This window comes from Nyctibius grandis, chromosome 10, assembly GCF_013368605.1.
Source record: "Nyctibius grandis isolate bNycGra1 chromosome 10, bNycGra1.pri, whole genome shotgun sequence".
Taxonomy (NCBI): domain Eukaryota; kingdom Metazoa; phylum Chordata; class Aves; order Nyctibiiformes; family Nyctibiidae; genus Nyctibius; species Nyctibius grandis.
The window spans coordinates 314,460-331,605 of NC_090667.1; the positions used below are offsets into that span (position 1 = coordinate 314,460).

The 17,146-nt window shown below is 55.5% G+C and overlaps 1 protein-coding gene across 2 annotated transcripts in view; it reads left to right on the forward strand.

Moving 5' to 3' along the window:
• The window catches only part of DPYSL3 (dihydropyrimidinase like 3), a 31,355-nt gene that overhangs the window by 1,672 nt on the left and 12,537 nt on the right, over positions 1-17,146 (forward strand). The window contains exons 1-3 of one of the 2 annotated variants that reach the window (XM_068408558.1): positions 10,083-10,206; positions 16,608-16,696; positions 16,852-17,036. In XM_068408558.1, the coding sequence (XP_068264659.1) occupies positions 10,168-10,206; positions 16,608-16,696; positions 16,852-17,036 (313 nt within the window). In that variant the 5' untranslated portion in view covers positions 10,083-10,167. Of the gene's footprint in view, positions 1-10,082; positions 10,207-16,607; positions 16,697-16,851; positions 17,037-17,146 lie in introns of those variants that run through there. The other variant, XM_068408557.1, reaches the window with a different exon arrangement.

A 17,146-nucleotide genomic window follows, 5' to 3' on the forward strand; every position in this document is an offset into this window, starting at 1 on the left:
ACTGCCTGTCTGCAGGCTTTGCTCTGAGCTTTTCTTTATTAGCCGTACCAAAAATTCAGAACAGTCTTGTTCCCTTTTAAGGTCTTCTCTAGACCCTTATCTCCGGAGTTTTGTAGCTGAGGTTTTCCTTCAACAGCTCCTCTCTTCCTGATGATTTCTACCTCTAGATTTCTTCTGCTGAGGCCTTGCTCCTGATAAGCATCAGGAACCAAACTCTTTTTATCTGCATATCTTGGCTAAGAAGGTGGGAAGCTTCGTATGTGTGTTCTTGTGCGTACACGGCTAGAGGAATCGTATGAGTTGGTACTACAACTTTCAAGTTTAGGAGCGTCCCAGAGTACGACCGTCCCGGTGAGAAGTGCCCGTCGTGCACGCTGAGCCCCGCTGCCTGCCTGCGCAGCCACGGAGTTTGCTTGGGTTGAGCTCTGCAGGTTCAGAGCTGCTGGAGGAGGCCCTGGCTACAGAGGCTGCTGGTGGCCTGTGTGGGCGGGTGGGCTTGCTGGACACGGCCACACCCTGGTGCAGGACTCACCCAAACAAGGGTCGGGCTTTTCAGGTGCTCTTTGCTAAAAGCAAGAGGGCACTTTTCCTGGTAAGAGGATCTGCTGCAGCAAGGGTGGTTGTTGGAGAACACTTAGGATTTTAAGGAAAACTGTTGGGGGCCAGATTCTGCTCTGATCTAGACTGTTTGCAGAGACCTTATTTAACAAGAGTGATTTAACTTGGTGCAGGTTTCCGTCAGTAATCGCCCATATGGACTCTACCCTTGTGAAGTTTCCTGCAGTTTTCCGTGAGAGCTGCCGTGCCTTTTGTCTAACCAGAGTGGATTACAGTGCTTGCTTTGCTATAATGCAGTCAAAAAGTTTCTCTCTAGATCGCAGACAACACCCTCTGAATTCCTGTGGTAAGGATGTTCACTGAGGGCTTGTGCTGTATGAGTAGGTACTGGAGAGCTGCACTGCTGGGCATCTGTGGAGGCAGCGTGGCTTTGAGGAGCAGGGAAGGAGCTCAGTGCCTGGGAAGAAGGTGAACCAGAAGTCTGTGGTAGCCTCCTCCTTGTACCTCCTTGCCGCTCAGCCGTGCGCAGACCCTGCTTTTTCATCCTCCTGGTCAGTAACACGGGCAGGAGCACTCGGCTTGTTTCCTCACCCCCAGACGTTTAGTCCCGTCTTGCTGCGTGGTTCTGCAGTGAAGTCGTCATTTCCAAGGCAACTGGCTGTGGTCCCACAAACACGGGATTGCAGCTTCACCGCAGGCTGGGGCAGGAGGAGGAGGAGGAGGCTCCCACCCTTTGCAGGAGCCAGGAGTGTGAGGGAGACACTCAGGCGAGGGGTCCATCCCCTCCAGGAGACCTGTGGGAGCCAGCCCTCGGCTTTCTCCTGAGGAGCCAGTGTCACTGTGCCTCGTGCCCAGTTGTGTGACAGCACTGGGATTCGGTCTGTGATACACCCTGGAAAGACGCAGGGCTGCCTCAAATGGAGAAGGAGGCTTGAACTGACTCGATTCTCTTAGTTTTCCTGACAGTTGTAAAGTGTGCTATGACTTCAGCATTCAGCTTTTTGTTTCCATTGCCAGTAATTTATAGCAGAAACACCAGCCAGCTGGAGCTTTTTCCTTACCAGTGAACTTAGTGTGATCTGAAAGTTGCCGTTGTGCCTTTTAGCACAGTGTAAAATCTTGCCTTTGTGGAAGGGATCATAAAGCACTTTGGTAGTGTTAATTCATAACCTCGGTATCACCCCGTTCAGCGGAGAGCTGAGAAGAGGTTTTTGGTTTGTTTTTTCTTTTTTTGAAGAGAAGGATTTGGAGTTACATTATTTCTGGTATTTCTACAAACAATAGGAACAAACCCAAGCCCCTGAACTAGTTCCCACAATGCAAGTACGACAGTGAAAACTATATTATAATTCATGGAGTTTGATGCTAAATACCCTGATCTTTATTGAAAAAAATCCCACACTTCTTTGTGTGTGTGTGTGTGTTTTTTAAGAAATCCAGTCCCTGAAGCAGAACAGTAAGAGGTCAGTTCTTTGGCTCTTCGTGCCGGGATACAGATTATTGCCAGCAGTTATGCAAAACTGCAAATTTTGATAAACCGCCCTCCCATGTAAGCAGACAGATATTGGGTTTCATGGGAGTTGCGCAGTAGGGCCCATGAAGTAGGAAAAAGAGAGTGCTGAGCTCTCACTGCCGGGGCTTTGGAAGGACACTGCAGTTGTTGTTCTGGGTGATGTGTTCTTGAAAACCTCATGCTTTTTCCAGGAAAATGTAGGAACTTTCATACAGAAAAGAAACTGGGTTTTGCAGCCAGGTGTAAGAAAAGATGGGTTGACTGGTCACTCAGTCCCGCATTGATCCAGGCTGCTCTCAGGAGCAGATCTCTCTCTGAAAAGGCAGGGGCACGGGGTGGGCTGGCTGGCACAACCTGCAGGATGAGTATTGCTGCTGGTGCCTTTCTTCTGTGTCCTGACCCCGGGACGTGCAGCGTTTAGAGGAATTCTGGCCTGGTGGTTTAGGAGGGGCTCATGTGCAGGGCAAGGAGTGCTTTTCCGTGTCCATGATAGAGTTTATAATGCTCTTTACCTTTGCAAAATGATACCCTGAAAGACTCTGTTAAAAATAAAAAGCCAGTGGTATTTTTTCTCCACATTTAACAACTAATAATAGATCCTAGCTATGGCACATTTTATGGGAGCAATGAGGCATCACCAAGCATGCCATGAAGTACACTGCATGCAGGATGGTCTAGCAGTAGCCCACTGCAGCAGGTAGGAGAGGTGATGCTTCTTTTAATACTGTATATTTTTTCTGAGGTCATCAGAAAACACAGCAAGACCTGCACCTGATGCTGCATCAGGAAAAGTCTGCTCTCATGAGTAGCTTCCAGAGTAGCTGAGGTCGCTGCTGGTCTGTGGTCAAGGGAGAAGCAGGCTCGCTCGGTGCTCTGGTGGGGGATGCCACAAGAACACCGGTGGCAGGACATGTGGACGTGTCGCCGGGAGCCTCCTGGCAGGTAGCATTCAATCGACAAACATACTTTGGGAGCCAAACAAACTACATGAGCCATGTGGACATTTCTTCTTGTTCTCACACATTTGTGTGACTTTTGAGATGCCCATTTTAGGAAAGAAAGGCAAACAATGAAAAATTTTGAGAAGCAGCTAAACATTTTGAGACTTGCAAGGCAAGACTCACTGCTTTCTCACTTGGAAGAGCCTTTGTTGTGTTGGAAACTCCTCTAAGCACTTTTTATGAACATAGTTGAAAGTGTCAAACGCAAACTTCAGTAGGTTTAAATTGAAATGAAACATTGTGGTTTGGCCGCAGCAAAAGAGTTGGCTCTGTCCAAAATAATATTTTCCTTCTCTTTTTATCTAAGATGTCAGTACCTCCAACAGGCCAGAACAACCCCAGCTCTGTCTGTCGGCTGGGTGGGAGGAGTGTTTGTCTCCGATTCATGCCAGGCGTGCCACCGGCACGGTGGAGCAGGCTTCTGGGAGCTTCCGTTTCCTAACGGGCGGTGTCTTGCTGGAGACGGGCAGCTGTCCAGACACGGCTCTCCCAGGAGGCTCCAGCGGAGTCCCGGGGCTGGAGCTCCGCGGCTTTTCCATGTCAGTTGGCCGCTGCGCTGCTCTGCTGTCCTGGTGCTCGTGCCGGCAGCAGCCTCCTCCCGGGCAGGGCGCGCCAGCTCTGGAGCGTGAGCGTGCAGGTTGACGAGGGGGGTACAGCTCCGTGGGAAAATGGTGTGGGGCTTAAAGGGGGGGTGTATGAGTTGTTTTGTGGGACGCTGTATGCATCTGTGTTGGAAGCGACTCTTCTCCAGCGTCACTGGTGACCTGGAAGGAGGGGTACAGAATGTGTGCAGGTGCCAGTGATGATGTGAATGCCAGCTGGGGAGGAACGACCCTGACGTGGTCTTGAGGATTTGGAGACATGAGCTGGGACTGACAAGAAGAGATTCAGCTCTGAAAAGTGGAAGCAAACAGACCTGGAGAAAGACTGTAAAATGTAGATGCCATTGCGAATGGCATCAAAACAAGGAGGCTTTGTGCTGAGACCCAGAAAAGTAATTTCATATGTGTGGTCTGCTCTTCAGAGATGGTCTGGGTGAGTGCAAAGCTGGTCACTGACGGGCAGACCTAATCCTGAGGAAAACCATGGCAGAGACCAGCTAGAGCTGCATTTGCTCTGTCACTTTACTTCCAGCAAAAGCTTTCCCTACACGGACCCCTTCCATCAGCACCTCTGCAAAGAGGTGGAAGGGGGAGAAGGTTGATTTTTCTGCTGGGGAGCAGTTGCTATGGATGGCTGGAGGAAATGGGAGGAAGAAACAAAAACCAAACATGCCAGCAGCCTTCCTGGAGACAGGGCTGAGAAGCTGGAAAATATAGCTGGACCTTGGCTTGTTCAGCTGGGCTGGCTGTTGGCTGTGGGTCGGATCCAGCAGCACTTTCCCATCGCTCTGCTGGGAACAGGCGAGCTCCATGTTATGACACGCGGATTTGTATCTGGTAATGGGTGTTCCCATCCATCTGAAGGGGAAAAAGTGATGCTGAGCAGAGAGCTCAGGCCTGTCTAGTCCTTGCTCCGCACGTTAAAGGGGGCGAGACGAGCGCCTGTATTTCACGGACTCGGGCTGGCCCGTCCACGCTCTGAGGGAATCAAGTCATTTCAGTGGAAATCCAGATGCTCTTGTGTAGCCAAAGCTCACCCCACGGAGGAGCTACGTGTGAAGTGGAAACCATCTCCCTCCAGGCTTGGCATTAGCGTTCACCAGGGACGACGTTTTGGGGTGAGCGGTCTCCTCTAGCCTGGGCACAGCAGCAAGGAGGGAGGGACGTGGCTGCCTGCGGCGCGTGCTCTGGTGCCACGTGGGAGAAGAGCTGTGCCACCGTCGCGGCTGCACTTACCCTGCACGCAGCACGAGTCTGGATCTGTTCGTGCGTGGGGTTTGGGTCTGTGTGTGGTTTACAGCATCTGGTTTTCTCTGGGGTGTAAAATAGATGATGCTTCCAGTGAGCTGGGCCAGCTGGCTGGCAGGAGCCAGCCCCGGCGGGGTGCCTTCAGTTTTAACAATGCCCGTGGAGAGGGGAGCCCTCGTTAGGCTGGCTTTCGCCAGGTAGAGAAGGGGTGCCTGTGTGCTCCCCGTGTCTGCCGGACGGGGGGATCAGACCTCCTGCAGGGGATGCGGCGAGGTCTTGATGTCCCTGGACTTTCTTTTTTCGCGGGGCTCTTGGCCGTGACAGCGCAGCAGCCTGCAGCAGGGCCCCTGCTCGCAGCTGAGGACCGGAGAGTTATTGTTGAGCATTTCTTTGGTGCCCTGGGTGAGGGCGGCTCCCTTCGTGCACACAGGCCCCTCCGATGGGCTCTGTGTGTTTCCATCGTGCCTTTGAAGGGAGGAGCGGCAGAGAGGTGCTCTCCGCCGGGGCTGGCAGGGGTGGGTGTCGCGCCTGGTCGCTGCTGATGCTGGCAGTGGTGCCGAGCAGAGGGACGGGGCCGCAGCAGTGCCCGGTCCCGCAGCCGCTGGGCTGGCCTCTGCGGCTGGCAGTTCCCTCCCAGACTTGGCCTCATGCAGGTCACGGAGCGGACCCGGGCCCAGGAACGGAGAAGCGCTTGTTGAGCGACCCAACTCAAAGGCTCTTCATTGCTCTGCAGGATCAGGCTGTAATTGAATTAATTGGCCTCGAAGCAGCAGTCACTCGTGTACACATATTAGCATATTCCATTTGACATGTTTGGTTTCAACCTCATTTATTTCTGGCAAAGAGAGAAACAGCTTCTCCCTCGCCTGGACACCTTCTCTGCGTGCGTGCAGGGTGCAGGAGCTGTTCCGTGGGGCTGAGACGCTCCTGCGCTGGTGCAGCGATGGGCCAGTCTGTCGCAGGCTGGGGTTGGGCGGCTCCTGGAGGCCCCGCAGTCCTCTGTGGACTGGGAATCCTGGGGGTCGTTGGCAAAAGCACCGGCGTCCTGGTGTCTGAAGGAGAGGCAGCCGGGAGCCGAAGGCAGGCTTGCTCCCGCTCCTCCTCTGGCAGTCCCTGGGAGAAGCAGTGTTGGGATGGTGGCCTGGAATCCCCTCCCGCAGCAGGCTTGGAGTGGGCAGGGGCCAGGCGTGCTTTCTGGGGCTGGGTCTCCGTTGTGCCTCCGAACACCGGCTGTCCAGAGGAGGGCTTGCTCTGGAGAAACGAGGGATCTCTTTGCTCACGAAGCCTGCTGAGTGCTGGGCCTCTCAGCTCCCACTGGTAGCAAAAGCCCATGGTGAATGCCCTGTCAACATCACCAACTGCCCCTTCCCACCCTCCTCTCTGGCCACTGTCGCACTTCAGCGTGGGTGGGGGTTAGGAGTTGTACATTAGACCAAAGCACCGTGGTGTTGGGCCTGTTGTTAGTTGCCTCGTGGACAGCGCAGGGTAGCCCACAAGCCTCAAGGTGTGCCAAGCCACAGGGGGGAAACTGGTACTTTGATAGGGACGTTGTCTTGGCATTTGCTATGGGCACGCTGGAGTCGCTGTGGGCTCCCGATGGTCGGGGCAATCCCTTCAGGGGACTTCTGCTCTTCCAGAGCCTTTGTTACGTTCTGTGAAGCATCATCTCAGATGAGGATTTTGTGGATGGCATCGCCTGTTGCCTCAGTCCAAAGGAGAAAGAAAGGAGTGGTTGTGAAATTGCTCTGACTCCTAGTCCTTAATAAGGCTGCAAATAAATTCTGGCTTGAACAATTACCCACCCTCATGTCAGTTTGGACACGTGGTTGAAATCATGCGTTCATCCAGCAGGAGTGGTGGTAACACCCACTGCTTTTAACCTAACGGTTCATTGAAAACAGTAAATGCTGACCTAGAAGTTTAGTTTGCTTCAGGCCCTACATCTGCCGATTTCACTCCTCGTTTCCACTGCCAAAGCCCCAATGTATATTCTGGCCAGGAGAAAACTGAGCAGAGTTGCTCCTCCGCGGAAAAACTTGTGTCACTGCCCACCACCTGCCTCGTACAACACATGTCTCCTGCTGCCTCCTGGCAGACCTCACGTGCATCCGTCGCGAGCAGCTGAGTTTCAGATTCCTTCCCATTCATGTCTGCTCTGGAGTGGGAGTTTGAAGGTCTGCAGAGCTCCACGTTGCCTCTGGGAGATGGTGTGGATGGTGGGAATGGTGTGAAAGCCAGCGTAGTTGTGTTTCTCAGGAACAGGGCCAGCGGGCTCTCTTCGTGGTTTCCTCCAGCTCTGGCTCTCAAGTTGAACATCAGAGATTGGGAGAGTGGAGCCAACAGCACTGGACAACATGGTTGTCAAACGCTTGTGAGCACTCGTCACTTGGAGCTGGACTCCCCCCCAGAAGTAAGGGTGACCCCATGGATCTCAATGGGAAGGGGACAAAGAGTGTGCAGAGAGAGACGCAGCTCTGGGTCAGCAACCCCCTTCCTCCAGGGACGGCATGCACAAGCAGAGCTGCTCTGAAGTTTGTGTGTGGTAGAAGTTCCTGGTGTGCTGGGGTAGGGAATGTGTGACCAACCTCTTGAGACACAATGTCCTGCCAGAGGTCCCATCTGGAGAGAGTGCACCAGCTGGAGAGGGTGGTGTTTCTGTCCCTTGGATTCACTGTGCCCTGAGGTAGCTCAGCCCCTGATGATTCAGCTGTGAGGAGAGAAGAGGGGATGGTTTTATGCGACGAATGCGTACGGGGAGGGGGAGACTGCATGCGTGGGGATGGACAGTCCTGGCAGGTCTGCTGAATGTTGTGACATTTGAGCCCTGATTGTTCCATGACTGGTTGTACTCACTGTACCTTGGTTGTGCCTGTCTGTAAGAGCTGTTGACCACAGACGTGTGGGGCTGGTGGGATCTGCTTTCATCCTTTGCACTAGAGCTGGGTCAGCAGCATCCTGGTCTTTCCAGAGGTGTGGAGCCTGGCTGCTGAGCATTGACAGACCGCAGTCAGAGCTGGGTTTGTTTTGGTGACAAAGTCCTTGCAGCAGCACGTGCCTTCTACTCAGTGTTCACACCGCTGGTGTTCCTCGCCACGCTCCTGTCACCCATCGTGGTATCCACAGACATCTGGTGCCACGTTATCCCTGTGGGTGTTTCTGAGGAGGTTATGAGCTGGAAGAGTATTGCCATTTTAAAATAACTTTAAAATTTACCATGCTGCTTGTTGCGGATGTTTCGAAGCATGCGAGTAACACCTCGCTGACTGCACCTGGAAGAGGTCCTGTGGAAAAAAAAATCTTTTTCCATTTTGTGTGTTTTGGGCCCAGGGCAGCATGTTTTACTGTGTATTTGTGCGAGTGTCACATAGCAACCAGGAGGAAAGCACATCTCTTCAAAAGAAGGGTCTGAAGTCACCGTGGTTGGCCAGCATCCGGGGGCTGATGCAAGCCAAGATCTGTCTGCATAGTCATTTATCTATTATTAACTAATTAACTGCTACTCCAGACAAGGTAACATGGTACCACCCAGCACAGGGGTACTCCTAAACTTTCTGGAAGATGTGTGAGTGAAGTTTCAGGAGGTTTGGCAATAGGGGTCAAGGGCCCTTCTCACATCCAGCCCCAGCCAGTCTGATTTCGGTAGAGACTAGGACCGGTTCCTGAAGCATCCCATTATCATGGCAAGAACAGCACGGTCTGGTCCTCCCACACCCGCCTCAGTCGCAGAGGCTCCGGCACAGCTCTGCTCCCCCGTTCCCGTCCTGGCCGACTGCTGGGGTCACCGGCTCGCAGGCAGCAGCGCGGGAGCTGCGGGAGGGCAGGCAGGCAGCAGTGGTCCAGCTGGGCCAAGCAGCCCGTGCAGTTTTGGAGATGCTCTCTAGTCCGGGCAGTAACGAGTAGGTTATTGAGAAGCTGCTGACTTTCACTTTAAGCTCGTAGAAGCTTTTTGGGTTTAGAATAAATATGTATCCAGTAAAACTTTCTGAGCGCTTCAGCGGAAGCACACACAGAATAGCAGAGTGGGTGAGTAATGAAAGCTTTGGGCTGGGATACTGAGCCAGTGGAGACATCAAAGCTTGTGGTGAGGGAGGGCTGCCATACCAATCTGTGTGCTTAAACCCTTCAGCAAGGAGAATGTGTGATTAACACTATGGAGTGTGACCCTCCACTGAACCCCAGCGCAGAATATGTGCTCCAGAGAGCCCACGCTGCGATCACCCGCTTCCCCAGAGCTTTGTAGCAGTCAGAGCTGGCTCTGGTGTCAGGGGTTGTGCTTCGAAGATTGCTTTGCTTGTGCAGGCAGGGGTGAGCAGGGTGCTCTTGGGCCCCTGCAGCCGTTGCAAACCATAGTTGGGTTCTCGTTCGGGAAGCAAACTGAAGGAGGGCTGGGTGTTGATCATCCAGGTCACACGGCTTGTTTGTCTCGCAGGAGCTAGAAATCGGATTTAGAGCAGTGCCTGTGCCAGGTGTGGCTGTAAGATTTGGGTAGTGGAGGACACACCACTAGCTGCTGCCTGGCAGCAGGATCTGTAGGATGGTCTTGCTGATGGCGTTCAGAGCTCTGCAGGTGAGAGGAGTTGCAGCTGGCCTGGGAGAGAAAGCGAGATTCAGGCCCGGCCATGGCTCTGCGGGGCAGCGGACCTGCCGGCAGCCTCGTGGGTCGCCTCAGACGGGAGAGGGCAGGCAAGTTCTTCCCATCGCAGCACACTTCGGCTGGCCCGGTCCTGGCCGGCTGTCGGTGGGGTCCCAGGCCCAGCATCGTCCGTCCGAGCACACGCTGGATCCTTGTAGCCGGTTCCAGCTCTGCCCGGGGCTGGCTGCGTGCTGGGCGGTGGCGGCTGCGCGGCACCTGGCCTCGGTGCCCAGCACCGGGTGTGCGGATGGGGGTGAGACCGGCACGGTGCGCGGGAGGTGTGTGCGGGGAGCGGGGCGTGGTGCCCGGAGCCCGGTACCCGATACCGGGTGCCCTGTGAGTGGTGCCTGGAGTCCGATACCCGGTGCCCTGGAAGCGGTGCCCGGTACCCGATACCCGGTACACTGGAAGCGGTACCCGGAGTCCGGTGCCCTGGGAGCGGTGCCCGGTGGCGGGGCGCCCCCTGGCGGCCGCGGCAGGGCCGTGGGCGGGGCGAGGCGGCCGTCCGTCCCCGGTGGCGGCTGGCACGGCGGGCGCGGGCTCGGGCTCGCCTTTGTGCGGAGCCGGCGCGGAGGGCAGCGCAGGCGGCGGCGGGCCGGGCCGGGCGGCGCCATGTCGTACCAGGGCAAGAAGAACATCCCGCGCATCACGGTGGGTGCCGCGGGCGGGGCGGGGCAGGGCGAGCTGCGGGGGGGGCCGGTGCCGAGCGCCCCGCGGGGCGGGCGGCGGTGTGCGGGGAGCGCGGTGCCGGTGCCCGGCGCTGCGGGCCGGACCGGGGCGGCGGAGGCGTGCAGACAAAGAGCCGCGGCCCGGCCCGCCGCCCGCGCAGGTGTCCGGCTCCTCCGGGCGCCCCAGGCTGGGCAGAGCCGCGCCCCGGCGGGCTCAGCCCCGGCCAGAGCCCGGCGGCAGCCGGTCCCCGGGCATTGCCGCGTCCCCGCCTGGAGCAACCGGGCAGCGCCCGGGGCCGCCTCCCGCAGAGCCGCTCGCGGGGCGGGCGCGGTGACCCGCCCGGGCGGGCTTCCCTCCGAGCGGGGCCGGAGCGGGCTCCCGCTGCCCGTGCCGCGGCTGCCGTGCCCGGTGTCCCGGGGCGGGGTGCGGGGCGCTCCCCGCGCTCGGTGCCGCCCTCCGCCCGTGCCGCATCAGGTGCGGCGGCCCCGGCGAGGCGCACGCCCCGCACCTCCCGCCCCCGCCGGGCAGAGGGGCTGGCTGGCGCGGTGTCTCCGAAGGCGCGGGGAGCCCCACGCCCCGGGGTCCCGCCGGTGCCTCTGCGGGGCTCTCACGCTCTGCCCGCCCTGTGCCTTCCCCTGCCGGGCGCAGCTGTGCTCCCTGGGCCCTCCCTGGAGGAGGCTGCGTGGGGCTTTCCTCTGCGAAAGCAGTCAGGTCTTGCTGGCTTCGTATGGCTCTTGTTCTTCCTCCTGAGGACAGCTTTGGCCCCTGAAGAAAAAGGAAAAACAAAGCACTTGAGCTTCATTATTCTTTTTAATGTACAGATGTGAACAAAATGCTCCCAAAGAAGCACAAAGATCATTACCACTATAAAGAGAAATTCCTTTGTCAGCCCAGATTCAGTTGCTTTATTTAGCAATATTACTGCTTTGCACATCTTGCCTTCTCTGTATCCTTAGACCACCATGGTGACAGCATCATTACTGCTGCAGGTGGGGTTTCTCCCACTCTCAGGGGCTTTTTCTACGCAGACCTTTATGATACACTTTACTGATATGCAGGGCTTGTCCCTGCTCCTCTGGGATCTGGCAGGAACTTTCTCACCTCAGTGGTAACAAAATCTCACAAGTTCCTTTGTTTTCCCCTATTAAATCCTTTCCTCAGCCTGCTGAAGCTGAAAATGCTGCGGGAGAGTGGTGTCTGGTAGCTGACGTTACAGGTAGCTCTCTCCTCTGACTTCTGCAGCTTGGTGATGACCCTCCGGGACTCACTTGCCCACGTTCTGCAGCATTGTTGTGTCCTCCTTGGGGTGGAGGAGATTGCTCTGGAATTGTGGTCCCATGACCTGTATGTCCTGAACCCGTGCTCTGAGGCCCAAGGGATGCAATGAAGTGAAGTCAGGTGTTGGGTGGTCTTCTCTATTTTAATGGAATGGCAGAAAGAAAATCTCAGCCACGGTGTCTCCCCTAGAACAAAGCCTCTTCTGTCCCTTTCTGCAGACTGTGGCCCCCCAGGCATTGCTTTGATTGTTTATCCCCACTTCCTAGATTTCGCCCCAGAATCTGTTCTTGCACGTCAGGACACGTAGCGACTTCTGGGGATGGCAGGTTGTCAGCTAAGCTGTGCTTGTTAGTAGAGAGATTTTTGGGACTCTGTTGTGCCATTACAGACCTTTAAAGCATCTAAAGCATCGCAGTTGAGGGGAGGTCTGGAGCGTGAGAGTATGGAGAGAATTGTAGGAGCGCTGAAGCAGTGACTGAGCCCGCAAATGCAGGGAGCAGTGCCTTCCTCTCTTCTGTCACCCAAGCAATAGGCAGGTTTGGCTTTTGTGAAGGATGTGTTGGAAATTCGAGTATTTTACTTGCTGACAGCTGTTGTTTGAACTATCTAGCGTGATTCTGGAGATGCACGGACACTCCCTCCTGGTTCCTCTCGTACTCAACAGTGCTGCAGTCAGAATTCATAGTTAGTTTCTGACAATAACATCTGAAAAATCACAGTTTGCCTGTTACATCTGTCTGCAGCAATTTCTGGTCTTTTCTAGGACAGCCATTTTAGTGGAGAAGCCAGGAGCACGAGGGAGGGGTGCGTGTGTTTGTGCGAGATAAATTGCTGTGGGAATTATTCCCAACCTGAATTGTAAAAACCACGTCAAAAGCTGCATGTGACAGTGTGACAGGCAAGACTGTAACCGTTTCGGGAAGGTTGGGAAGCAGGGGCATATCTGTTGGTTGTAATGTGGAGAAAACGTGGGGAGGGAAGGTTAACTGAGTCTTTTGGCTTTCTCAGTGATTGCTTAATGAGCTTGGTATGGCAGTGCCGCTCTTCACTGTGCCTCAGGTTGTGCACAATGCATCAGAGACCAGTGAACGTAGTATTACTTTCCCAATGTGTGCTGGTGCTGGGATGCCCAGCTCGGGGGAATAGTAGTTTCAAACCTTGTGTGTCTGTTGAGACTTTTTATTAGTTCCTTTTCTTTGTCAGCCTACAGACCGTGGGGCATCGCTGCGCGTAGCTGGCGGCTGTGATTCCAGCCAGGGGTTTCTCCATGCTGTCGTGTGGTACGTTAGTAAGGAGGAGACATCCAGCTACTGATGGAACACCATTGCGATTAGTCTCTCTTCTATTACAAGGGAAAGAGCAGTGAAGCCATACACCTGCTTCCATGCTACCCTGTGCTTTGTAAACAAGGTGAGGACTACTCTCACCTGGATTCAGCAGCCTTCTGGAAGCTGCTGCCTCCCTTCCCTTCTGCAGCGTCACACTGAGAAATGTTGAGAGACCCCCTGATATTTTGGGATCTCAGACGACCAGATGATGCTTAAGAGCATCAGGAGCAGAGTGGGGGCATGAGGGAATGGGTAATGGTTTTGAAAGCTTGATCCCAAATGCCAGCAGGCGGAGAGCCAGGCACTGTTCAGCAAAAGGCCTCCCAGCAGGGCAGGGGTGTGGGGGCCGGCGGTGATCCTGACAGGTGTGGGCTGGGCTGGAAGGATGCTCCCAGGCTTGCCTTGTGGGGCTGCGCCTGTGCCTGCGGAAATGGATGCTCACAAAAGGTACCACACCGGGGAGAAACGGGCTGTCGCTGGCTGTGTGGAGACTTGTGGAGACACAGTCAGCAGTGGAGATCAGGCCGGCAAGCCCGGCAGGTCTGTACCAGCGGTCAGGCGGAGCTGCGTGCAGCCACGCTCTGCGCCGCACCTTGCGCTCACGCTGCGCGTTGGCGTGCCAGGTCCTTCGCGGGAGGCTGGCCCCGCTGGCCACGTGTGGCAGGGGCTGAGCTGGCAGCGGTTTGCCCGGGGATCAGGCCCTGGGCACGCTCGCCCAGCCCCGCAGCGCTTGTGCTGGGCTGGTGGAAAGGTGCTCCCTGCAGGAGGGTGCTCCCTGCGGTGCCGCGGCGGCTCTGGTGCCGGAGGGTTTTCCATCTGCTAACAATGGCTGATGACACAGCCTGACACTGGCTGGCGGGGAGACGTGGTGGGTGTGGAGACGCACAAATAAGCCCTGGCAGGGCAAACAGTGCATTTATTGTAATCTGAGGCTGCTCTGGCAGCGCGCTGCAGAAGCCTGTCTATTAAGTCCGACTTGTTTCCTCATAACTGCTTCATTCTCTTCCTTTCTTGTTCCTCTGTCTCTTAACATCTGGGTGCACTCCTGAACGACGCCAGAGCCTGTAGATGTGGTATCACTTGAATTTTACTTACCTACCTTTATTGTATTTTCCCTCGTAGCTGATGGGTAGGCACCGACGCAGCCCGTACCTCCCCTGCGGGCGCAGGGTGCCTGGCAGCCCTCTCGAGGTGGGCCCTGAGGCAGCGCCCGATCCCCTCAATGAACGCCTTGTTCGTGCTCCAGCCATCACGGACCTCACAATTTTGTGTACTAACAGAGTTAGCACTGAGCAGCCCTTCACATCTGCCACAGAACGACCGTTTGTGTTTGCGGGCAGGCATGTTTTCTGAGTTCATATTAGCAGTTTATTCAGTAATGGTCAAGTGCTGCAGTCTCCTACCCCCATGCCGCCCGTGCCTGTCTCCCCGTGCTTTCTCGTGTCCGATGCGCAGAGAGAGGCAGGCCAGCATCAGTGTTTGCTGGCACTCTCCCACACTAGTGAGAATGAACTCCGTGGCCTTCGGGAAAGCAAGTTGGGGAGGTTTAAAGGCTATGGGCAAGAAAAAAAAAACGGAGGCCCAGTCGTGTTATTGGATCTGGGCAAGTAGACTCTTTTTTTCTCGTTGTGTAGGATGGGTAAAGCCAAGGAGGATCTGCCAGGGGACTGGTTATGTGGGAGAAACTCTACGTCCAGTTGACTGAAATATAAATCAAGAATCTTCTTCCCTGTGTTTCTAGCCGTGGCCCTGATTCTTCCATAGCTGATGCCTGATATGTTGCTTGGTAGTTTCTATCTACATTTCTTGTATTGAATACTCACCGTTTGCATCCACGGGAGCAGCTCAGCTCAGCATCCACAGCTCAGCTGCCTGCACCCTATAAGCAACTGGCTGTGGTCACACTTCGCTTTTTTAGGGGTTTCTGAACTTAAAATTACAGTGTTGTTAGTGAGATGACAATTGGGTAGGCACAAAAGGAAGGACAAGCACCCTGTGCTGGGGGAGGAGGAGAGTCAGGCTTGTCACAGCATTTGTTTGTGCTCGGGGTGCTCAGCCCCAAAGCCGAGCATCGCCTGGCGTGTGCCTGTTGGGGAGAGACACGGCACGGGCTGAGAGCTGTCCCGCGGGCCCGGGGCTGCAGGGCCAGCACACACCCGGCTGTCCTCCTGCATCGGCCGTACCTGAGGAGGAGAGCTGCGAGTGAGAGGTGGTCACGGTCCCCCAGGTCGCCGGTCAGGGCCGGTATCTTCGTGTGCTGTTGTGATCTGTTACAGCCAGCCGTTCAGAGGAGCTGTGCGGGGGGTCTGTGACCAGCACGAGCCCTTGCTTCCAGACCCGCCCTGAGATGGCAAAGTGCTGCTCGGCCTCTGCGCCAGTGTGTTAGCTCAGGTCGGGGATGAGGGGAGCTGAGACCAGGTCTGCTTGTCGGGGAGGACGGTGGGTGGGACGGGAGCAGCTCGGCCGTGCTCTCCCTGGGGGGAGGCGAGGCTCCTGGTCTGAGCGGGGCAGGTAAATCCCATCGCTGGGACTCGGGGTGCTGGTCGTGGGCACAGCCACGGGCACACCTTGCCTGGGGAGCGAGGAGGGGCCGTGGCTCTTCCCCCTGCGCCAGCGCTGAGCTGCAGCCAGGCTGAGCGCACCGTGCATGCTGATCCTTTCCCCACCCAGTTTCTTTGTCTCGACTGTGTGTGGATGAGATTGCTGTAAAAACGCGCAGAGTCTCGGGGCTTTGGCTGCTGCAAGCTGCAGGGACACGGGGGGATTCTCCCGCATCCTTCTGTTGCCAGGAAGGGAGCTGCAAATTACCACCACTGTGGTGATACTTCCAGAAATCACCCCGGGGCAGCGAACGGAGAACAAACCCCATTCCCTGGAGAGGAATTAATTGTGCAAGAGCTTTGCAGGGTGAGGCTGGTGTGTGAGCCCTGCTGAAGGCTCCGGTCAGCTGTGGTCCAGGCTGGGACTGGGAAAGGGGGGTGTGCTCACATGCCAGAACCTGGGCTGTGGGCACCAGGGGGGAACAGAGAGGAAAGCAAAGGGAGCTTGAGAGCTGGAGGGTTGTTGGTGTTTTGCGTATTCTGGGGAACAGCACAGTCATGTCACCCAAATGTATGGTAGCCATGTGCGATCAGGCTGTTTTCCCTGTACTGCCCGCAGCTGGTGCTGGGACTTGTGCAGGTGGAGTGCAAGAGCCAGGACCTCAGCCTTCCCAGTTCCTCAGGACAGGGTCTGTTCCCCACAGGTCAGTGTCCATTTTCTCCCGTCAGTGTATGCTGGGTGGCCCAGGTCCAAAAGCGTGAATACAGGAAGAGCCTAAGAGCAGTTCTGGTCTGGGTGTAAATTGTCGTCTTTAATGCAACTTATTTTGCATGGTATTTGGGTAAGGTTTCAGGACGTGCCCTTAGTAGCAAACTTGCTCTAAATACTGGCGTGTGCGTAATGAGCTGGTGTAGGAAGCTTTTGACTTCTCTCCATGTGTGTTATGGAAGCACACTTGCTGTGTCCCCAGTGACTCTCCTTTGCACTCGTTCTGCTTCGGTGGTGTTTCTGCAGCACCTGTGCCATTCAGAGACAGCCCCGGGAGTATGGTTTTTTCAGTCCTTGCTCTTGTCCTGTTGTTTCAAGTGTCGGTACAGATGTGAACGTTCTGCAGGATCAGCTGTTGGGGTGAGCTGTCTGATGCAGTGGGAGAGCACCCCAGAAGAGCAGCGTACTGCTGCTGAGGAGCGCGTGTATTGCCTGCTGCTGACAGCTGCTGTGTTCTGCCCTTCACAGAGCGATCGTCTCCTTATTAAAGGAGGGAGAATAGTCAATGATGACCAGTCATTCTATGCTGACATTTACATGGAGGATGGCCTCATAAAGTAAGTATGGGACTTGAGTTATCTCCATTTCCCCTTAAATCAGCTTCAGGTTGGACGGTTATTGGCTTCTTGCTCCCTAGCTGAACTGTTCATTGATTATGTTGTGGCTGGTTTTCCTTTGTGCGTGGCTCAGCATCTTGGTGTGATCTCATCAGGCAGATTGGAGACAACCTGATTGTGCCTGGAGGGGTCAAAACCATAGAAGCCAACGGGAAGATGGTGATCCCTGGAGGAATTGATGTCCACACTCGCCTGCAGATGCCATACAAGGGGATGACAGCTGTGGACGATTTCTTCCAAGGAACGAAAGCGGCCCTGGCTGGTGGAACCACCATGATCAGTGAGTGCAGCAGGCAGGTCCGGTGCATGGCAGCACCCAGCACTCTTGGAACATTGCCCAGTTCTTTCTTTTTCTCTTTGCTTTTCTCAGTCGTCTTTGTTTTAAAGGCC